Here is a 24,022-nt window from a genome sequence, read left to right on the forward strand (position 1 = left end):
TCAGCCTAAACTGTATTTCCCATTGTGCCCATTGCTGTCACTAATGAAGACAGTGCGATCAAGAAACGGGAGGGAGATGTCGGAGATGGTCCAAGTGAATTTGAGTGCAGGATGGAAATTAGTAATGAAGTCTGAAGACTGAAGAAGGGTATCGATCCGAAAGGATGGAAATTAGTGGTCACCCATCCCTTCTCCCCAGAGATGCTGCCTGTCCCGCTGAGTTACTCCAGCATTTTGTATCCATCTGTCTACCTCTTGCTCGCCCCGCCCCTCCCCTCCCCCAGGCTGAGGCGCCGCCACGGCGCATGCGCGGACCTGCAGCCAGCCGGGAGCCGCCGCGGCCGCGCTAATTTTTCTCGCTCTTCAATCCGTCGGGTTGCGCGCCCATCCCGCCCGCAATCATGGTGAGGACACCCGGGTCGCCATCTCACGGTCACCATCCACGATGCCCAGCGGATATTGCGCGGAAAAGCGGGAGGATGGATGGCTGGATGGTGGTTCATAGTAGTTTGGCGCCGGCGCCGGGCTGCGGCCTGGTCGCGGGCAGCGGGGCCGGGGGAGGGAGTGGGAGAGGGGCCGTGGAGCCTTCGGGCGGCCGGCCGTCCATCCGTCCAGTGCGGGGCAGAGTGGAGGAGGCTAGAGCCCGTCAGATGCGGGGAGAGCCTCTCTCTCCCGGGTTGTGTGGCCGGGAGCCTGCGGGCGGCCCGCCTCGCTGTGCGATGCCCGGGGAATCTGTCCCGGGCTGTGGAGCCGAGGGGAGGGTCGCTGGGCGCTGGAGCCCGCAGTCAGCCCGCCTCGCTGTCCGGTGCGGGGAGAGTAACTGAGGGTCCGGTCTCTCCCGGGCTGAGGCGTCTACTGCCGCTTCATGCATCGGGAAGGTTTAGAGAGACGAGGGCCGGGGCTAGCATTGGTGGAACATCTTGGTTGGTAGGGACAAGTTGGGCCGAAGGGAATGTTTTTGTGTTGTATGGCCCTGACTTGGTCGACTTCGTCCCATTAGTGTGGGGTCACCCATTAAGGAAATTGAGAACCGACGAAATACGGATCAGTAAACCTGTAAATCAGTAAACCCGAGGGAAAGATCCTTGGCCGCCTACATCAGGGAAATAGGGATAGTGTTAAATCCAAGGAAGAGGCATATAAATTGGCCAGAGGAAGCAGCAAACTGGAGGAGTGGGAGAAATTTAGAATTCAACAGAGGACAAAGAGGATAATTAAGAGGGGGAAATATTTTTTTTTAAAACAACTTCTGCAGTTGTATAGGGCTCTGGTAGTGTGTCCAGTTTTGGTCTCCGAATTTGAGGAAGGGCATACTTGTGATTGAGGCAGTGCAGCGTAGGTTCACGAGATTGATCCCTGGGATGGCGGGACTGTCATATAAGGAAAGATTGAAAAGACTAGGCTTGTATTCACTGGAGATTAGAAGGATGAGGGGGCATCTTATAGAAACATATAAAATTATAAAAGGACTGGACAAGCTAGATGCAGGAAAATGTTCCCAATGTTGGGCGAGTCCAGAACCAGGGGCCACAGTCTTAGAATAAAGGGGAAGCCATTTAAGACTGAGGTGAGAAAAAACTTTTTCACCCAGAGAGTTGTGAATTTGTGGAATTCCCTGCCACAGAGGGCATTGGAGGCCAAGTCACTGGATGGATTTAAGAGAGAGTTAGATAGAGCTCTAAGGGCGAGTGGACTCGAGGGATATGGGGAGAAGGCAGGCACGGGTTATTGATTGGGGACGATCAGCCATGATCACAATGAATGGCGGTGCTGGCTCGAAGGGCGAATGGCTTCCTCCTGCACCTATTTTCTATGTAAACTTCTATAGATATGTGAAGAGGAAAAGATTAGTGAAGACAAATGTAGGTCCCTTACAGTGGGAAGCAAGAAAATGGCAGACCAATTAAACAAGTATTTTTAATATGGTTCCCTAAGGAAGACACAAACAATCTCCCAGAAGTACTAGGGGACTGAGGATCTAGTGGTAGGGAGGCACTGAAGGAAATCCACATTAGTCAGGAAATGTTGGTAAGGGCTTGGACACACTAGAGGCAGGAAACATGTTCTCGATGTTGGGGGAGTCCAGAACCAGGGGCCACAGTTTAAGAGTAAGGAGTAAGCCATTTAGAATGGAGACGAGGAAACACTTTTTCTCACAGAGAGTGGTGAGTCTGTGGAATTCTCTGCCTCAGAGGGCAGTGGCGGCAGGTTCTCTGGATTCTTTCAAGAGAGAGCTAGATAGGGCTCTTAAAAATAGCGGAGTCAGGGGATATGGGGAGAAGGCAGGAACGGGATACTGATTTGGGATGATCAGCCATGATCACATTGAATGGAGGTGCTGGCTCGAAGGGCCAAATGGCCTACTCCAGCACCTATTGTCTAAATGGTGTTCGGTAAACTGTTGGGGCTGAAGGCAGATAAATCTCCAGGGACTGATGGTCTGCATCCCAGAGTACTCAGGAGGTGGCCCTAGAAATCGTGGATGCATGGGTGATCATTTTCGAATATTCTATAGACTCTGGATCGGTTCCTGTGGACTGCAGGGTAGCTAATGTACCCCACTTTTTAAGGAGGGAGAACGAAAACGGAATTGTAGATGTTAGCCTGACATCGGTGGTGGGGAAGATGCTCAAGTCGAATATTAAAGATGTAACAGCAGCGCATTTGGAAAGCAGTGGCAGGATCGATCAAGGTCAGCATGGATTTATGAAGGGGAAATCATGCTTGACTAATCTGGGATATTTTGAGGATGTAATAGGTAGAATGGATAAGGCATATCTGGACTTTCAAAAAGCCTTTGACAAGGTCCCATACAAGAGATTGCTGTGCAAAATTAGAGCACATGCTATTTGGTGTAGGGTATTGACATGGATAGAGAACTGGTTGGCAGACAGGAAGCAAAGAGTAGGAATTAATGGGTCCTTTTCAGAATGGCAGGCAATGACTAATGGGGTGCCGCAAGGCTCAGCGCTGGGACCTCAGTTATTTACTATATATATTAACGATTTAGACGAAGGAATTAAATACAACACCTCCAAGTTTGCAGATGACACAAAGCTGGGTGGCAGTGTGAGCTGCGAGGAGGATGCTATGAGGCTGCAGGGTGACTTGGACAGGTTGGGTGAGTGGCCAGATGCAGTATAATGTGGATAAATGAGAGGTTATCCACTTTAGTGGCATGCGCAAGAAGGCACATTATTATCTGAATGTTTTCAGATTAGGAAAAGGGGAGGTGCAACAAGACCTGGGTGTCCTTGTACATCAGTCACTGAAAGTAAGCATGCAGGCAGTGAAGAATGGATTGTGCATGGAAGCAAGGAGGTCCGACTGCAGTTGTACAGGGCCCTGGTGAGACCACAACTGGAGTATTGTGTGAAGTTTTGGTGTCCTAATTTGAGGAAGGACATTCTTGCTATTGAGGGGATGTAGTGGGAATTCCCGGGATGGCAGGACTGACATATGATGAAATAATGGATCGATTGGGCTTCTATTCACTGGAATTTAGGATGAAAGGGGGTCTTTTAGAAACATATAACATTCCTAAGGGATTGGACAGGCTAGATGCAGGAAAAATGTTCCCCACGTTGAGGGAGTCCAGAACCAGGGGTCACAGTTTAAGAATAAGGGGTAAGCCACTTAGGACTGAGATGAGGAAAAACTTTTTCGCCCAAAGAGTTGTGAATCTGTGGAATTTTCTGCCACAGAAGGCAGTGGAGGTCAATTCACTGGATGTTTTCAAGAAAGAGTTAGATATAGCTCTTAGGGCTAACGGAATCGAGGGATATGGAGAGAAAGCAGGAATGAGGTACTGATTCTGGATGATTAGCCATGATCATATTGAATGGCATTACTGGCTCAAATGACCTATTTTCTATGTTTCTATCATGAACTTAATGACTCTCCACAAGGAGTTTAAGTATTCAGTCAATGTTTCTGGTTGGTTTTTCAGTTTTTTTTTTTGTGTATCTCCACATTCATATTGATGTAGAAACAAGAGACTGCAGATGGTGGAATCTTAAGCAAAACAAAGTGCTAGAGGCAGCATGTCGGGAAGTAATGGTCAGTGGGAAGGAGGGTCAGGAACCAAAACATTGCCTGTCTATTCCTTCCACAGATATTAACTGACCTGCTGAGTACCTTCAGCACTTTGTTTTACTTTGCTGATGCTGTTGGCTGACTGGCACTGTTCTTATTCTCATCATTTGTAGCTGTGGATGTGAGAAATAACATTGTCGAGCCTGGCTTCCAAGTACAGAAAGCAGGTGTAGGGTATGAGATGTTTCTGGATCTAGAGAAGAGTAGAGTGAGAGTTAACTTAAATCCATAATCTATTCAACTGTCTTATCTTGGGTCCCAAACAATAGAAAACTGTTTTCATAATGAAGTCAAAGACAGACACAAAGTCAGGCAGCATCTCTGGAGAAAAGGAATAGGTGATGTTTCGGTCAAGACAAGACCCTTCTCAGAGTGAGAGTCAGGGGAACGAGTGCTATAGATGGTACTTCGGAGAAATGAATGGAAGATAATGCAAAAAGCTGTCCCTTCATTGGGACAGAATTGAAACTGTCTGAGCATTCATTGGCATTGCAACTGTAGGTTCAGGAGGAGAAAAATAGGAGGGGGGGGGGGGTTGCATTGTTGGTTAAAGAGGATGTCACGGCTTTCAGAGGTGACATTACGGACGGTTTGTCTAGTAAGGCTATATGGATCTTATAGAGGTGTATAATATCACAAGGGGAAATAGATAGGGTGAATGCCCAGAGTATTTTACCCAGAGAAGGGATTTCAAGAACCAGAGGACATAAGTTTGAGTTGAGAGGGGAAAGATTAATAGGAACCTGAGTGGCAACTTTTCCCCGGTGGATGGTGGGTATATGGAACGAGCTGCCAAAGGAGGTTGCCAAAGCAGGTACTAGCACAGCATTTAAAATACATTTTGACAGGTACATGGATAGGAAAGATTTAGGATAGGAGCCAAATGCAGGTAGATGCGACTAGCGTAGATGGGCAAGCTGGCCGAAAGGACCCGTTTCCATGCTGTATGACAATGATGCCATGCTCTTGGCTCCAGCTGCAGTCCTGGGGGAAACTACTTTCCCCATCATTATTCAGACCACCTCTCCCACCAGCATTCAGACAGGTTAAACAGCAAGATGTCCTTACAATCTCCTAGAATCATAGTGATACACTTGCGTATGCATATCCCTCCAAACCTGTCCTATCCAGTAGAAAATGTTTGGAGGAAGCAACATTTTTAATTGACTTCAATTGTCAAGATATGGCAGGAGAATACAAGGCAGTGTGGAATACAAGATGTTGTATTATAACACAATCTGTATTAACTTTTGAAGTTATTTTGTTCAAGGATTTTTGTTTTTAATGTTAAAGGCTGTCATTGGCCTGGTGTCTTTGTTCTTAGCTACGTATGAATCAGGCGATACTGATCACCTTGAGATTGATCGATGGAAATCATTTTTATTTCTCTGAAATTATGCTAAAGAAAAATCGTATTGCCTAAAAGCCACAAAATGGCTGGACATCATTTCATTTGGAGGAGTGACTGTTTGGAGTAATGATTTTCTTCTCTCATCAGACGGTGGGTAAGAGTAGTAAGATGCTTCAGCATATCGACTATAGAATGAGGTGCATCCTTCAGGATGGGCGCATCTTCATTGGAACATTCAAAGCATTCGACAAACACATGAACCTTATCCTATGTGATTGTGATGAATTCAGGAAAATCAAGTAAGTAAATGAAAAATAGATTCTTGTATGAATAGGAAAAATATTTAAATTTCATTATGAGAGACATCCTTCTGTTTATATATCATAAAAATGTTGATGACTGGCTAGTTCGTACTGTCTTGTGGATGTAGAGGTCTGGATGTGCTGACTCTTCATTGTGCAGTCCAAGGCTTGCTAACATTGTCTTTATATATAGCCACTCAGATCTTTCCGAACACATGTGTCTCATGCCATTTAAGCAACCTGCTATTTTTGTTGTCCAGGAATGGATCACATATATTTCCTATATCAGACTCCATTTGTTGACTTATTTTCTTACTTGCATAACCTTATTGCCGTCACAATTTACCATTGCCTACCTTTAAATCTCCAGCATATGTGGATACTTTTGACTTGGTTCCTTCATCCAAGTTATTTTAAATAGGTAACGCCCCTTGTCAAGCAGGTTAAGCTTGGTAGCCTGAAGATGACCTTATCCCTCCTTTTTGATACTTTCTCAAATTACACCAATTCAAATGATTTCTTGAATTACTTCTTCTGTTTTCTTATCCAAAGTCTGGAGACACTGGTAGCCGGTCTACAGCCAACTCACAGAACCCTAGGATGCAGCTATTGAATTCCATGGAATTTATCTTTAATTCCATATAATTTAGCTAGTACTTTTTTGTATATTGCTTTAAGTGCCTCGTGTCTTGGTGGTTGAATATAATGTCTCTCATTTCCTTCTTCCAGTCCTTCTATAACATCTCTTCCCACATGAAATAACAGGCCACATTTATAGGAAATCTCATGGCAATTTAAGTGATCTTGCATTAAAAAGGTGGAGGGCGGGATTTCTAATTCATCTGAACGTGTGCTTTTTAAATTCTAATCACCTTGTCTTTGACTGATGGCTCACTACACCTTTTATACAATTACTGATTTCCTGAACTAATCTCTGGTTGCTTGACCAGATATGGCAGGTAGCCAACTTGTGCATGAGGTCAGCCTGGATATGTAGTGAGGAAGACTCTGCTGCTGTCTGCCAGAATGCTCAATCCAGTCACAAGATAAACCACATTATTTCTCTATTGCAAGCCACTGCCTTATTATTCCTCTTGTTTGTCTCCTTATTTCCCCATAAATGCGAGGACGTCTGGTCACTAAGATTATTTGATCAACGGCCCTCGGTTTCTTTCCCCCTCTTGTGCTAAACAGGCCAAATCTCTACTCCCTCTCACTTACCTCCAGCCCAGAACTTGCATTCAGTTTTTCCTCCCTATTTCAGCTCATGCTTCTCAAAACATATTTTTTCAAACACACCTGCTTTCATCAACCTCTGGCAGCATCATCTGAAAATGTTGTGATTTCCATGCAAAAGTTGTCTACGTCCACATTTTAACCACTGATCTTCCGCTATCTATGTTGCTACACTGTTTGTGCAAACTCCAAAAAATTGAAGTGTAAATTTCTTCCTGCTAAGCAATTCATTCCCATTGCAGTCCCTTTGCAGTGGGAGGGGGGGGGGGGGGGGGGGGGTACTTTTGACCCTAAAATTAGCTTTATTTGTATCCAAAGCTATTTCTACTTCTTGTGGCTTCAACAAAGTTACTCTCTCTGCTTCCTGAAATGATGTCATTGTTGCCACTGCAATTTGAATAGACTTCTGCCAGTCTCTGTTGTTGTACACTTGTAAACTTGAGGTCATCTTGAAACTTGCCGTGGATGTCCAAACTTGTACCAAGCCTTTTTCAGCCATTTACTTCTGCTCACTGATCTACATTAGCTCCTGATCAAACTTATTTTCAAATCTCTCATCATTCCCTTTTTCTGTAATCTCCTACGACCCTCCATGATATATCACGGGTCTCAAATCCTGGTCTCTTGCCAAATCTAGACTTTATTAGTACTTCCAGTGATACCTGTCTTTTCAGCTGTTGTGGACTTTAATGTTAAGTAAAACATTTATTGCTGCATCCAAAGAATGCTTTTAAACAAATTCTAAAATCAAGCTACTTTAGAAGATTTGTTCATAAAAAAAGTTAACAGATTTCAAATCCTTGAGCTCTGCAATTAGAATTTTTCTGTTATTTTCTCCCGGAAATGTTCTTTTAACACCTATATCTATAACATGCCCTAATATCTACTTGAATGATTTGGTGTCAGATTTTATCTTGAGATGCTTTTCTATCTACAGACACAATAGAAATCACAGGGTCTGCTTTTGACAATTTAATATTACAAAGGAGTACTTTCCCCTAATAGTGTGTTATTGTCCATTTTCTACCATTGCTTTCTTTTAAACAACCTAGTAATTCTCCGTTTGATTCAACTGTCAGAAATGCCCTCCTTAAATAAAACATAGCAGTGAAAACTGACCCTTTATCCCACGATATCTGTGCTGAACAAGATGCCAAGACAAACTCTTAGCTGCCTATACATAATCCATATCCCTCCATTCCCAGTAAATGTAGGTGCTTATTCATAAGCCTCTTAAATGTCACCATTGTATCTGCCTCTGCCACCATCCCTGGTAGTGCATTCTAGGTCTCGCCATTAATTGGATGTATAATTGTTTATTTTGTAGGCTTACATTTAACCTCCCAAACTGCAACACATCACACTTGCTCAGGTTAAACTCCGTCTATCATTTCACTGCCCATTTCTGTAGCTGATTTATATCCTGCTCTATAATCTGACAGATATTCTCGCAGTCTGCGACTCCAGCAATCTTGGTGTCCTTTGCAAACTTACTAACCAACACATCTACATTTACATCGCCATCATTGTTATATAATGTGTGTGCGCATGTATGTATGCTTATATATATATAAATGTATGTGTGTGTGTGTGAGGACCCAGGTCATATCCTGCAACTCCACTAGCCACAGACCTCCAGCCTAAATATCATCCTTCCACAGCAACCCTCTGTCTTCTATCAATAAGCCAGTTGTAAATCAATGATACCAAGTCACAAGTTAATCCAGTGCATTATAATTTTTTGGATCAGCCTACAATGGAAGACTTTATTAAATGCCGTACCAAATACCAAGTAGACACATCCACTGTCCTACCTCCGTCAATTCCTCAAAAAACTCGATCAAGTTGGTAAGACATGGCCGACCACATACAAAGCTATGCTGACTCCGTAATTAGCCCATTCTCTTCCAAATGAGAGTAAATTCTCTCCAATAGCTTCCATACTACTCACGAAAGCCTCACTGGCTTGTAATTGGCCTGGATTTTTTCTACCTCCTCCTTGAAGGAACAACATTAACATCTCCAGTCCTCTGGAACCTCGGCTGTGGCTAGAGAAGATGCAAAGATCATCAAGGCTCCTGCAATCTCTTCTCTTACCTCTGCCAATAACATAGAGATATAGGAGATGCAACACCTGTCCCCTTTACCTTCCCCCTCGACTCCATCCAAGGACCCCGACAGTCTTTTCAGGTGAGGCAGAGGTTCACTTGCACCTCCTCATCAGCTGTTCCAAGTGTCAACTTCTGTACATCAGCGAGATCAAGCGCAGGCTCTGCGATCTTTTCGCTGAATGCCTCCGCTCAGTCCGCCTTAAACAACCTGATCTCCCGGTTGCTCAGCACTTTAACTCCCCCTCCCATTCCCAATCTGAACTTTCTGTTCACCTCATATTTTGCTTGGGTAGCTTACACGTCAGCAGTGTGAAATTTGACTTCTCTAACTTCAAATAGCCCTTGTGTTCCTTCTCTCTCCATCTCCTCCCCCTTCCCAGTTCTCACACCAGTCTTACTGTCTCCGACTACATTCTATCTCTGTCCCGCCCACTCTCCTGACATCAGTCTGAAGAAAGGTTTCGCGAGATGAGAAGAACTTTTTTCACACAGAGAGTGGTGAATCTCTGGAACGCCCTGCCACAGAGGGTAGTCGAGGCCAGTTCATTGGCTATATTTAAGAGGGAGTTAGATGTGGCCCTTGTGGCTAAGGGGATCAGAGGGTATGGAGAGAAGGCAGGTGCGGGATACTGAGTTGGATGATCAGCCATGATCATATTGAATGGCGGTGCAGGCTCGAAGGGCCGAATGGCCTACTCCTGCACCTAATTTCTATGTTTCTTTGACCCAAAACATCACCCATTACTTCTCTCCAGAGATGCTGCCTGACCCACTGAGTTACTCCAGCATTTTGTGTCTACTAGAGATATATGTTTGTTGCATTTGCCACAAGGAAGTTATTCCTTGCAATAAAGTGATATGGGATTAAAATGATTTAATTTTAAACTAATGTTTGAAATAAAGTTTGCCAGTTAATGGCCCGTTATTTCACACCAAAGGTTTACATGTGTCCATGAAGTCGAAAGAATCTTCTAAAATTAGACAGACCTATAAAGGTATCTTAAGACCTACGGTGTCCAGTCAAAGCGAAATGTGTGGGTATGTGATATGTGCCAATGCTTATTAAAATAACAAACTACCAGGACAGTGCCTGCGTACTATAAACAGTTCAAAATATAAACCCCAAATCATATTTTTTTGCTTTTAAATAGCATTTCTCAAGCAAAGCAGCAAAGTTCTCTCAGTCTGATGAGCATTGCAGGCCTTCAACTTCAACTAACACTGAATCTGACAATGCACCGATTAGATCGTGGTGTGTTTCATCAGTGATGGCGTCCTTGATTTGCATAACTTTTCTGCAATTGTTGCCTGCACTTGTAGGCATGGGTGTTTGTTTGAGATACTGGAACTAACCTAACATGTATCATTATCATTTACAAATAAATTGGATAGTTATATGGATGGGAAAGGAATGGAGGGTTATGGTCTGAGTGCAGGTAGATGGGACTAGGGGAGAATACGTGTTCGGCACGGACTAGAAGGGCCGAGATGGCCTGTTTCCGTGCTGTAATTGTTATATGGTTATGTAGAGTGTACCCAACAAGTCATCTTTGGTTTGGGGATGTTTGCTATCTGCAACCTTCCTCCTGGGTTTGTGGGCACCATAAAACCTTATGGATTAGGGTAGACTTGTTTCTGTTCCAGTGATTCAACGAAATTGAGGGCATAATCTTGCTAAACTCAGATGATAAGAGAAAATAGTTTAATTGTTAATCTTTAGTTGGCTGTGAAAACTAATCTTTTTTTTCCTCCCTACGTAAGGCCCAAAAACTCCAAACAGCCTGAGCGGGAGGAGAAGCGGGTTCTTGGATTGGTCTTGCTTCGTGGCGAAACACTGGTCTCTATGACTGTAGAAGGACCTCCTCCAAAAGATGCAAGTATCTTCCTTCTCACTGGGGATTGGATATTTCCAATATAAATAAGGCTTTTACCCATGAAATGCTCAATTTTCACTCTATGGCTTGGTATCTTAATGATGTAGCAGTCAGTGACGTTTTGGAAATCTGTTGCGTGGTTGTTAAACGTGCTTATTGCCCTTTGGAGATATTTTGCCGATTATTTGAAATCGAGCCAGATTGGCAGAAATTGGGAAAGGGTAAAGTGGCATGTTGCATACTTCCCCACAGCCATCAGGCTATTAAACTTGGCTCGGACAAAACTCTGAACATTAATAGCCCATTATCTGCTATTGCGCACTTTATCAGTTTATTTATGCATGTGTGTATATATTTATATAATGGTATATAGACACACTGATCTGTTTTGTAGTCAATGCCTACTATGCTCTGTTGTGCTGAAGCAAAGCAAGAATTTCATTGTCCTATCAGGGACACATGACAATAAACTCACTTGAATCTTGACAAATTGCTGGCACATATGACCAAATTGTCACCTAAGCATCCGTGATTCAATTTTGAAGAGTGCTGCTGGAATAATAACTGAAAATTATAATAGATCATATAGATGTTTTAGTGTGTAATTTGGACTGAATTTACTATAAATGATATTTGATTGTGCAATTACAGTCATTGGAAGATATTAGAGGTTTAGGTGTTTCAAATAGAGACGATGCAAAGATCATCAAGGATCCTGCAATCTCTTCTCTTGCCTCTGTCAATAACCATGAGATATACGTTTGTTGCATTTATCACAAGGAAGTTATCCCTTGCAATAAAGTGATATGGGACAAAAAATGATTTAATTTTAAACTAATGTTTGAAATAAATAGACAATAGGTGCAGGAGTAGGCCCTTTGGCTCTTCGAGCCAGCACCGCCATTCAATGTGATCATGGCTGATCATCCCCAATCAGTACCCCGTTCCTGCCTTCTCCCCATATCCCCTGACTGCTATTTTTAAGAGCCCTACTGTAGCTCTCTCTTGAAAGCATCCAGAGAGCCTGCCTCCACTGCCCTCTGAGACAGGGAATTCCACAGACTCGCCACTGTGAGAAAAAGTGTTTCCTCGTCTCCGTTCAAAATGGCTTACTCCTTATTCTTAAACTGTGGCCCCTGGTTATGGACTCCCCCAACATCGGGAACATGTTTCGTGCCTCTAGCGTGTCCAAGCCCTTAACAACCTTATGTTTCAATGAGATATCCCCCTCATCCTTCGAAACTCCAGAGTGTACAAGCCCAGCTGCTCCATTCTCTCAGCATATGACAGTCCTGCCATCCCGGGAATTTAACCTTGTAAACCTACGCTGCACTCCCTCAATAGCAAGAATGTCCTTCCTCAAATTATGGGACCAAAACTGCACACAATACTCCAGGTGTGGTCTCGCTGGGGCTCTGTACAACTGCAGACCTCTTTGCTCCTATATTCGATTCCTCTTGTTATAAAGGCCAACATGCCATTCGCTTTCTTCACTGCCTGCTGTACCTGCATGCTTACTTTCATAGACTGATGAACAAGGACCCCCAGATCCCGTTGTACTTCCCCTTTTCCCAAGTTGACGCCATTTAGATAGTAATCTGCCTTCCTGTTTTTGTTACCAAAGTGGATAACCTCACATTTATCCGCATTAAACTTCATCTGCCCACTCCCACAACCTGTCCAAGTCACCTTGCATTCTCATAGCATCCTCCTCACAGTTCACACTGTCACCCAGCTTTGATTTCCCCTTCCTAAATCCATGCTGACTCGGACCGATCCTGTTACTGCTATCCAAATGTGCGGCTATCTCATCTTTTAAAATTGACTCCGGCATCTTCCCCACCACCAATGTCAGGCTAACTGGTCTATAATTCCCCGTTTTCTCTCTCCCGCCTTTCTTAAAAAGTGGGATAACATTAGCAACCCTCCAATCCACAGGAACTGATCCTGAGTCTATAGAACACTGGAAAATTATCACCAATGCATCCATGATTTCTCGAACCACCACTTCCTTAAGTAATAATAATAATAATGGATGGGATTTATATAGCGCCTTTCTAATACTCAAGGCGCTTTACATCGCATTATTCATTCACTCCTCAGTCACACTCGGTGGTGGTAAGCTACTTCTGTAGCCACAGCTGCCTTGGGGCAGACTGACGGAAGCGTGGCTGCCATTCTGCGCCTACGGCCCCTCCAACCACCACCAATCACTCACACACATTCACACACAGGCAAAGGTGGGTGAAGTGTCTTGCCCAAGGACACAACGACAGTATGCACTCCAAGCGGGATTCGAACCGGCTACCTTCCGGTTGCCAGCCGAACACTTAGCCCATTGTGCCATCTGTCGTCCCAAGTACCCTGGGATGCAGACCATCAGGCCCTGGGGATTTATCAGCCTTCAGTCCCATCAGTCTATCCAACACCATTTCCTGCCTAATGTGGATTTCCTTCAGTTCCTCTGTCATATGAAGTAATACTTTATTAAATGAAAGTATCTGTTGTTACTAGGATTAAGCGAACATAGTGAGTAATCAAAGTCATTGCTAATATGAGTATAAATGTTGTGTCACGTTATCTCGATGCGCTGAACCAGTTTATAGTGGTGAGAGAGCAACAATGCATTGAGGTGGAACTAAATTGGGAGGCAACAGCAGAAGTCCGTCCAGACGGTGCACGCTGGTCTAGAACATTTTATGTTGGGACATGTTGGTTACCATGCTCCTTTGCCTAGTGAGTGTACAATGTTTAGTGATCTGCGGGGAGAGGAATTGGAGGTCGCATTAAGTATCTCTGCTTTTGCACGCTTGACATTCTGGCTGTTGATTTGTTTGGACGTCTTGGATTACATGTGCTTTTCTAATTGCAGACCGGAATTGCCCGTGTGCCTCTTGCTGGTGCAGCTGGTGGACCTGGTATCGGGCGAGCAGCGGGTCGTGGTGTCCCTGCGGGAGCACCAATGCCACAGGCTCCAGCTGGGTTGGCAGGTCCTGTCCGAGGAGTGGGAGGACCATCTCAGCAGGTGCGAATCTTCCTGACTGCTGCTCTCTGTCATTTATAAGCGGCAACACTCTAATTTAACTTGACTGGTCTATACCCAGATATTAACATGCCAGAGTACATCACAGTAAACTGGTTATTTTAAATGTTTGTATCTTCCATTATAAAAGGATCTGAATGACTCGTGCGTGTGCAGTGACATGCCTGCCTTGGCTGATTTTGGTTGCAAAATTTATCATATAATTAGTTTTGTAAATCACTCTGTCCCTTTAGCAAGAATTATTATACATCATATATATATCCTGAATGTGGAATGTATTAATGTGCACTGAGATTTATCGTTGGGGTAGTATGCCCATCTAAATAATAATATAATTTGGCATGTTATATTTGCAGCAGTGAGGAGCTGATGTTTAATGATGATGTTTCTACCATTGTGTATAGGTGATGACACCCCAGGCACGTGGGACTGTTGCAGCAGCTGCAGTTACTTCCAGTATCGCGGCAGCACCACAGCAGTACATACCTGGCCGCGGAGGCCCACCACCAATGGGCCGAGGCGCACCCCCACCAGGTGAGAGCATAATACATTGGCAGCAGTGTGGTGGTGTAGTGGTATACACTGGAGCTTGCTGGAGATGGCAGAATAGTTCATTGTGAAACCTACTGTCAGACTTCAAAAGGTCATAGAGTCAGGCAACATGGTAACAACCACATTGGCCCAACCTGTCCATGCAGACCAAGATGTCCCATATGTATCAGTCCCACTTACCTGTGCTTGGCCCATGTCCCTCTAAATCTTTTCTATTGTGTACCTGTCCAAATGTCTTTTAAATGTTGAAAATGTACCTGACTTGATCTCCTCCGGCAGCTTGTTCCATATACCTAGCATCCTTTGTTTGCAGCAGTTGCCCTCCCGGTTCCTGTTCAATCTTTCCCCACTCATCGTAAACTTAGCTCTCGAGTTCTTGATTCCCCTATCTGTGTTCACATTATCCCCCTTATGAGTTAAACACCTCTATAAGTTCACTCTTTTCCAAGGAATAAAGTCATAGTCTGCCCATCCTCTCCCTATAGCTCAGGCCCTCGAGTCCTGGCAACATCCTCGTAAATCTTCACCTGCGCCCGTTCCAACTTACTGGTATCTTTCCTATAGCAGGGGGATCAAAACTGAACAAGTTAACAACTGGTCAAGTTTCATTTTGTTATTTCAAAATTCCTTTTTATCAACTGCCCCTTATTTGGAATGCTTGGAATTAGCATAATTGAACAGTGGAAATTTGTGGTGCCTAGTGTGTATTTTCTGAATACAACATACCCCAGTGTAGCAGTAGTTTGGATATTGGTAGGAGGCTACCTTTTAAAAACTAAATAAAACTTTGCATTTCTATCACCTATCACCGGACCCTCAATGGTGCAGTACTTCACTTCTCATTGAACATTGTGCTTTACTGATCTCGTTGTCTGTTTGGGGGTGAATTTGCTGCTGAAACAGAATAGGCATTTCCCGTCTCATATTACATAAAGCAACAAGTATATCGTATGGTGGCAGATATGGTGACTCCCATGGTTATCTGGACTCCACTTCTTCCCACCCTGCATCCTGTAAGGACTCTATCCCCCACTCCCAAGTCCTCTGTGTACGCCGCATCTGCACGCAGGATGAGGTGTTCCAAACCAGGGCATCAGAGATGTCCTAATTCTTATGGGAACGGGGGTTCCCCTCTTCGACTATAGATGAGGCTCTCGCCAGGGTCTCCTCTATATCCCATTGCGCCGCTCTCACTCCCCACCCCCCCCCACTCGTAACACAGACAAAGCCCCTTGTCCTCGGCTTCCACCCTACCAGCCGCCACATGCAACAGATAATCCTCCGATATTTTCGCCATCTCCAACGGGATCCCACCGCTGGCCACATCTTCCCATCTCCTTCCCTTTCAGCTTTCTGCAGAGACCGCTCCCTCCGTAACTCCCTGGTCAATTCGTCCCTTCTCACCCAAACCACCCCCTCCCCTGGTACTTTCCCTTGCAACCGCAGGAAATGCTACACTTGTCGCTTTACCTCCCCCCTCGACTCCATCCAAGGACCCAAGCAGTCTTTCCAGGTGCGGCAGAGGTCCACCTGCACCTTCTCCAACCTCATCTGTTGCATCCGCTGTTCTGGGTGTCAACTGCTCTACATCGATGAGACCAAGTGCAGGCTTGGCGATCGCTTCGTCCAACACCTCCACTCAGTTTGCATTAACCAACCTGATATCCCGATGGCTCAGCACTTCAACTCCCTCTCCCACTCCGAATCCGACCTTTCTGTCCTGGGCCTTCTCCATGGCCAGAGTGAGTCCCACCGCAAATTGGAGGAGCAGCACCTCATATTTCACTTGGGTAGTTTACACCCCAGCGGTATGAACATTGACTTCTCCAATTTCAGGTAGTCCTTGCTTTCTCCCTCTTTCCCCTCCCCTTCCCAGCTCTCCCACAGCCTAATGTCTCCGCCTCTTCCTTTCTTCTTCCTGCCCCCCCACATCAAGAAGGGTCTCGACCCGAAACGTCACCTATTCCTTCGCTCCATAGATGCTGCCTCACCCGCTGAGTTTCTCCAGCATTTTTGTCTACCTAGAATATCATATGGTAATCTCTATGCTTGGAATTAACAACTTCGGGAAAGAATCATAGAAAATTTATGAGACTTGAAAAATGACCATTCACTTCATTGTGTCTTCTGATTGCAAAGGAGTTATGCACCCTAATCCTACCTTCCAGTGAAATGGTTTATTTCTTTACCAATCTTGCACATGGTGAGTTCCAGCTGCCTGCCTCTGTGTTTTCCTAATTCTTCCTCAAAACTCTCACTTCTGTTGATCTTGCCTCTTGGTTCTGATCCTTCTGTAAAATGGCACAAGCCCTTCCTATTGAGAACAGATTCTGTAAATTTTATACCTCAATTTTCTCCTCTCAGTAGTCTGATTTCCAATGAAAACATCTCATCCAATCTTTCATTGTTGCTACAGTTTTCTATTCCCAGTCTCTTTCGATACATTTTGCTTTTCTATTTTCCTTTTCAACAGTCTTCCAGCCTTTGTGCCATTGTATGTTTTTATGTCTGAAATAATCAGCTTTTTTGTTTATCCTATTATGCAGCTCTTCATTGAGAGGACTTTAGATGTAGCCGTCCACATTTGTTTAAAGGATCACGCTTATCCTGAACACCTTGAATGCCTCCCTTTTCTCTGCTGATTTATCTTCGTAGTAGTATGCTATTCATTTCTGCTGAGTGAATTCTCAGTTTAGCAAAATTGACCTTCAGTTAAACTTTTATTCCTTAATATCTTTGTCCTTTTTTAATAACTTTTGATCAACCAAATGATGATTACTGCTACAAAAAAAACGCTTGTGCCCCTTCTACACACTCTGCTTCATTCCCTGAATCTAATTCTAGAATTATACCTCCCCTTCAGAGTTGCTATGAAAGTTCTCTTGAATGCAGTGAAATAATTCTGTATCCTCTATATCTTTTTATATTGTATCTCAATGAATATTAGGATAGGTGGAATTCTTGCTTTTAATTTCTCTAGTGGTTTTTTTCTTTGTTTCAGTAACTTGGTTAACATTTGCTCAATTGACTCCCTCAAACCCAAAGTGTGATCACTCCATCTGTGTTATTTAGTAACTTATGAAGCCCCTTTTGATGACCTTTCAAAGATATCACTACTTCATATCATGAGCATATCAGTCTGAAGAAGCTTGACATAAATGATTGTAATTCTATATTGTGATCTGTGAAGCTAAGATAATTCCTCACAACTGCACTGATTTCCTTTATTAATAGTGCTATATCTGTTACCTGTTCTTCCTAAATGTTGATTACCCTGCAAAACGTCATGAGTTCAGGAAAGATATTAGCCCCTAGTAGCCTTAAAATTCCTGCGTGCTCCAAATCCCAAGTGTTGGGCTCTGTTTATGAATAAGTTTATTGGCCAGTTTATTATACAAGGAATTTGCCTTGGTGCTCCGCCCGCAAGTGACAACATGACATACAGTGACAGTTCAGAATGATACATTAAACATTAATAATAAAACATTATTGATGAAACGGTGAATTAAATAAGATACCAGAACAAAAGGAGGCTACAGATGTTTGGTTATTAAGTAGAGCTTCTACTCGTGGAAAAAAGCTGTTTTTATGTCTGGCTGTGGCAGCTTTGACAGTCCAGAGTCGCCTTCCAGAGGGAAGTGATTCAAAGAGTTTGTGACCGGGGTGAGAGGAGTCAGAGATGATCTTGCCCGCTCGCTTCCTGGCCCTTGCAGTGTACAGTTCATTAATGGAGGGAAGGTTACAGCCAATAACCTTCTCAGCTGATCGGATGATTAGCTGCAGCCTCCGGATGTCGTGCTTGGTGGCTGAGCCAAACCGGACCATGATGGAGAAGGTGAGGACAGAGTCTACGGTGGCCGTATAGAATTGGACCATCATTGCCTGTGGCAGATTGTGCTTCCTCAGCTGCCGCAGGTAGCCTCCCATTTAAGGTCCTTGGAGATGATGGTTCCCAGGAACTTAAAAGACTCCACAGATGTGACTGTGGTGTTGTTGATGGTGAGTGGGGTGAGGGGAGGGGGAGCTCTCCTAAAGTCTACAATCAATTCCACTGTCTTAAGAGCATTGAGCTCCAGGTTGTTGCGATGGCACCAGGACGCCAGCTGTGTCATTTCGTGTCTGTAGGCAGATTCCTCCCCATCCTGGATCAGTCCAATCAGGGTTGTGTCGTCCGCATACTTGAGAAGCTAGACAGAGGAGTCAGTGGAGGTGCAGTCATTGGTGTAGAGAGAGTAGAGGAGAGGGGAGAGTACACAGCCTTGTGGTGCTCCTATGCTGAGGGTTTGCGGGTCCGAGATGTGCTTTCCCAGCATCATATGCTTCTTCCTGTCTGTCAGGAAACTGGTGATCCGCCGACAGAGGGGTTCAGGCACAGTCAACTCGGAAAGTTTGGAATGTAGTAGCTTTGGCACAATGGTGTTGAATGCAGAGCTAAAATCAACAAACAAAATCCTGGCAGTCTAGGTACTGGAAGATGAAGTACAGGCCCAGGTTGACTGCATCATCCACAGATCTATTGGCCCGATTTGCAAACTGCAGAGGGTTCGTGATATTTATCCATGGGACATTTCTTTGCTACTTGCTAGGAAGGAAATGATGACTCTGTTCTCTTGTGCTTGAGTGCTCTAACATTGTATACATTCGGTTGGCAGGTATGATGGGCCCTCCCCCTGGTATGAGGCCACCCATGGGACCACCAATGGGAATGCCCCTTGGCCGAGGGGCACCGATGGGAATGCCACCAGGGATGAGACCGCCGCCGCCGGGAATGCGAGGCAAGTTTGGTAATTATAATTCATCACTCACATCAATAGTTTGGATAAGAATATACATGGCAAGATTAGCAAGTTTGCTGATGATACAAAAGTGGGTGTTTTTGCAGATATTGAAGATGGGTGTGAAAGATTGCAGCAGGATCTGGGTCAATTGGCCAGGTGGGCTGAGAAATGGTTGATGAAATTTTTAATACAGAAAAGTGTGAGGTGTTGCATTTTGGGACGTCGAACAAGGGCAGGACCTACACAGTGAATGGTACGCCTCTGGTGAGTGGTGTGGAGCAGAGGGATCTAGTACAGGTGCATGTTTCCTTGAAGGTCGAGTCGCAGGTAGATAAGGTGGTCAAAAAGGCTTTTACAAAATTGGCCTTCATCAGTCAGAGTAGAGAAGTTGGGAGGTCATGTTGCAGTTGTATAATTTTGTAAGCATTTGGAATATTGTGTTCAGTTCTGAGCACCATGTAATAGGAAAGATATTGTCAAGCTTGAAAGGGTTCAGAGAAGATTTACGAGGATGTTGCCAGGTCTAGAGGGTATGAGCTTTTGGGAGAGGTTGGGTAGGCTGGGTCTCTATTCCTTGGAGTGCAGGAGGATGAATAAAATCTAATGGAGGTATATAAAATTATTAGAGGAATAGATCGGGTAGATGCACAGCCTCTTGCCCAGAGAAGGGAAATCTAGGACCAGAGGGCATAGGTTCAAGGTGAAGGGGAAAAGATTTAATAGGAATCTGAGGGGTAACTTTTTCCACACAAAGGGTGGTGGGTGTTTGGAACAAGCTGCCAGAGGAGGTAGTTGAGCCTGGGACTATCTCATCGTTGAAGAAACAGTTAGACAGGTGCATGGATACGACAGGGTTGGAGGGATATGGGCCAAATGCAGGCAGGTGGGAAGAGTGTAGCTGGGACATGTTGGCTGGTGTGGGCAAGTTGGGTTGAAGGGCATGTTTCCCCACAACTGGTGGAATGTATCCAAATTTAATTACCAGCGGGTATCTTTTATGACTAATTATGTTACAACAGGTCATAAATTCTAATCCTACTGCAACAATCAGTGAAATACAATTTAGCACCTGATAATTTCTAGGCCAAAGCCAAGGATGAAACATACTTTGTTGTTATCCAGTTTAGGATTGCATCTGTGTCGTATCTCACTGGCTGATGAATCATCAATGTTCATGCAGCAACTTCTCTGTGCCAAACCTGATAAGTCGGTGTTGTTGCCATTTTCGTTAGTCTTGCATACTCCAGAGGTTGACTTGCTGTTTGTAGAGATTATCCGGAGTGATTCAAAGCTGCCTGCAGTACTTATCAATCACCCCAGCCAATCTGGGTAAAGTGAAGGGTACTAAACACAGCCATGTCTGTGTCATGATGTATATACAGCCTGCTTCAGAGACTCCTCTCCCATCCAATTTCAGAGCGTTTTTTTTGTCATGACCCTTCAATACTAAACTAAGCTTGGGGTTGACATTCTGAAACCTTTAATTTTCTTTTCTAACAAATGCTTCCTTGTGGATAATCAATAGGACAGATGTAGTTAAGAGGAAGCTAGCTAAGCAAATGATTTAAAAAAAGATATAGAACAGTAAGCTGTGCTGTGCTGAATTTTATGTTGTTAGAGATACGTCAATGACAACTGACCAAAGTATTAAATTAATTACAAAGGCAACACCAAATGCTTAAACTTTGCATTGTATACAAGATGTGATCTGTCTGGTGGTGACTCCCAGGCTCAGGAAATGCTAATCCTCTAGTTTCTCTACAATCCCGGTTAAGATGCTGTTCCATTGTGGAGATAAATTCTGTTTCCAAGGCCTGTGCCTCATCTTGCTCCTATCTCGGTCCAATCCTTTTCATCCCTGTTGTAGCTGGACTATGGTTAGCATGGTGTTTCCTCCATTTCCCACTTGAATTGTGAGACACCTCAGTTATTGGTACTGAGCCAGAAGAGTGGGTTTGATTGCTCTGGCAGTTTATACAAGGGCCCCACTCCAAGTGATTTCATGACCCGGCCTCATTACTTGAGGGATGTGTCTTAATCTGCATTTATAGTTTCTCATATTACCGTGGTAAAGGCCAGTCCTTTTGCTCAGCATTACTCAATGTTTATCTCATCTCACTACAATTAGCTACTCAATATCTAATTGTATCCAGTTTATTAGACCTCTGAGAGGGACCTTGAGTAAAACAAATCAATTTACAGTGATGCTGACAGGATATGTTAGGGTATTTCTAGCTTGTAATTACATTTATTGCAGTAAGGTCAGAGGGGAAAGATTTATTACAAACCTTTTTCACTCGGAGAGTGATACATATATGGAACAAGCTGTCGGAAGTGGCTAAGATAGATACAATAACATTTAAGGAACATTTGGACAGGTGCATGTTTCGGAAAGATTATGGCCAAGTGCTGGAACATGGCACGCATACATGGGCATCTTGCTTGGTGTGGACGAGTTGGACCAAAGGGCGTACTTAGTATGACTCCATTTCACAGCTGCTTTATTGTGCTGTTCCACTCTGGCTCGGGGCCAGAGTTGAACAGCACAGAAATGAACATTTTGGCCTTGCCACGTAGGATGCCCATCCAACATTTTAATCCCATTTAGCTCCCTATCACTATGATTTGCTTATTCATGTGCCTGTCTAAATTTCTCTTACACAGTGTTTGTATCTGATTCCATCATCTTCTATGATAGCGAGTTCCAGTTCCAACACTGGCTTAAAACAAAACCTTTCTGGTGGTATCCCTTTTAAAACTTCTTCCCCTCTTGTTAAGCTAGTGTCCTTTTTTTTTGCTAACATTACATTTGGAGAAGATTCTAATGATGTTCTTATTTTATATACCTGTATCAGAGCTGCCAAGTAGTACGGAAATGCGATAAGAATACCGATGTACGATGTTAAATACGGATTTAAAATACAGAGTTCAGTTCAGTCTGAAGAAGGGTCTCAACCAGAAATGCCACCCATTCCTTCTCTCCAGAGTCGCTGCCTGTCCCGTTTCAGGTTTCAACAGACCTCTGTCAGTATAACGCGTGGGAATTTAAACGAAGAGCTGTTGGCTGGAACGCTGTGGGTTCTAAATATAGCGCTACCGGCTGCAGCGCTATGGGCTTTAAACATACCACTATGGGTCACAGGCTGTTCAGGAAAATTCTCGTATAACAATGCGTCTTTGGAATTCTCTTTGTCAGTGGAAGTTGAGCCTTTGATTATTTTTCAGGCAGTAGTAGAATTCTGGATAAGTCTAGTGGTGAAAGGTTACCAGTGGGATTGCAGTTACATTGGGATTGGCCTTGATTTTACAGAAAGGTGGGTGGGCTCAAGGGCAGAGAGGGAGGGGTGGGGAGGGAGAGGGAGGCCTCCAAAATGGCTTCTACATCATCATCTGGTGCTAAAAGCAGTAAGCAGCCGTTCAAACAGCAGTATACAAAGAGATGGCAATGAATGCACTGTCAAGTAACGTGCGTAGAAGACATGTCAATTGGTAGCAAAGTTATGCATTCTTGTACTCTTACATGGGTATGACCGCACATAAAAAAACTTTTTTCAGCAAAATGGCACCGCGTAAAAATACAGATTTTTCAGGTACTAGAATACTGAAATGCTGACAAAACGTGACAGCTCTGCTGTATGAGGTCACTCCTCGGCATCCTTTGTACAAGGAAAGCAAACCCAGCCTAACCTATATATCCTCTAACTAAAGTCCCCCTATCCAAGCTACATCCTGGCGTGTCCATTGTAATTTCTCAGTTCAACTACATCCTTCTGATGACCAGAACTGCACGCAAAATCTCTAAAAGCCCTAATTAGTTTTTAGAAGTCGCAACAAAGTTCCAACTTTTATTTTCTATACATTGACCTATTAAGGAAAGCCATGTGCCCCTTCATCATGCTGCCTAGGTGTCATGCCACTTTGGATTTGAACTCCAAGGTCCCCACTGTTTCCTTGGTTCCCAATTTTGAATTGTCAAGCTTGCCTTGGGTCCCATTTGGCTTAATCTTCTGAACCAGTCTACTATGCTTGACCTTTTCAATTGCCTATAGTTCATAGAGATAACAAGAGAGTGCGGGAATCAGGCTTTGTTTAAGGTGCAAACCTCCACGCCTTGTTGCAGCAGCATCTTGTGTTCTAGCATTAAGTAGCCTTTCCTTCATCAAATGAGTAAATCGCGATTACTCCCACAATCCCACATAAACTCATGCTGAATAACCCTAATCAGCCCTCGGTTTTCCAATTGTACATAAACCCTATTCCTTGGAAATATTGGAGAATATTCTGTCACTTGCATAAGGCTCTACCAGTCTTATACCTGTTTAATAAATTAAAAGCATTGCCATTTTTATGGTACCTCACTGGTGCAAAAATCTCAGAACTAATACATGTCTAATTTACTTTCAGGTCCTCCTCCGCCCAGTATGCGTCCTCCAAGACCGTGAAATTGAAACCGATAATAAGTCAGGGTTGACAGATTCTACCCGTCCACGTGGGAACATTTGTTTTTGAGGAGGTGGTGGCCTGAACAGACTCCCCCTTGTGACAGCCCGTGGTTGCAATGCAAGCACTGAAATTTCTGGGATTCTTATGTAGAATGGCAAAACTGTTGGATTTGTTTGATTTGTATTGTAATATTTTACATTTTTTATTAAATGTTTGAGTAAAAGTTGACTTTCAGCT

The 24,022-nt window shown here is 43.9% G+C and overlaps 1 protein-coding gene across 2 annotated transcripts; it reads left to right on the top strand.

The window, feature by feature from the left end:
- The first annotated feature begins 286 nt into the window (after window positions 1-286).
- snrpb (small nuclear ribonucleoprotein polypeptides B and B1) lies at window positions 287-24,008 on the top strand. Of its 2 annotated transcripts, none has more exons than XM_033042040.1 (7): window positions 287-404; window positions 5,594-5,745; window positions 10,857-10,968; window positions 13,842-13,994; window positions 14,417-14,546; window positions 19,217-19,348; window positions 23,747-24,008. In XM_033042040.1, the coding sequence occupies exons 1-7, from the start codon at window positions 402-404 to the stop codon at window positions 23,782-23,784; spliced, it is 720 nt and encodes a 239-aa protein (XP_032897931.1). In that variant the 5' UTR covers window positions 287-401; the 3' UTR covers window positions 23,785-24,008. The 2 variants fall into 2 exon arrangements, with proteins under 2 accessions (XP_032897931.1, XP_032897932.1); XM_033042041.1 differs by having other exon boundaries at window positions 19,217-19,339.
- Window positions 24,009-24,022: the final 14 nt, after the last annotated feature.

The sequence above is a fragment of the Amblyraja radiata genome, chromosome 23 (assembly GCF_010909765.2).
Source record: "Amblyraja radiata isolate CabotCenter1 chromosome 23, sAmbRad1.1.pri, whole genome shotgun sequence".
In the NCBI taxonomy this organism is placed as follows: Eukaryota; Metazoa; Chordata; class Chondrichthyes; order Rajiformes; family Rajidae; genus Amblyraja; species Amblyraja radiata.

Excerpts from the sequence above, each read along its gene's own strand:
- snrpb (XM_033042040.1), top strand. Across the intron at positions 10,969-13,841 it reads AAGGACCTCCTCCAAAAGAT|ACCGGAATTGCCCGTGTGCC; the intron begins GCAAGTATCTTC and ends TTCTAATTGCAG. Across the intron at positions 19,349-23,746 it reads GGGAATGCGAGGCAAGTTTG|GTCCTCCTCCGCCCAGTATG; the intron begins GTAATTATAATT and ends ATTTACTTTCAG.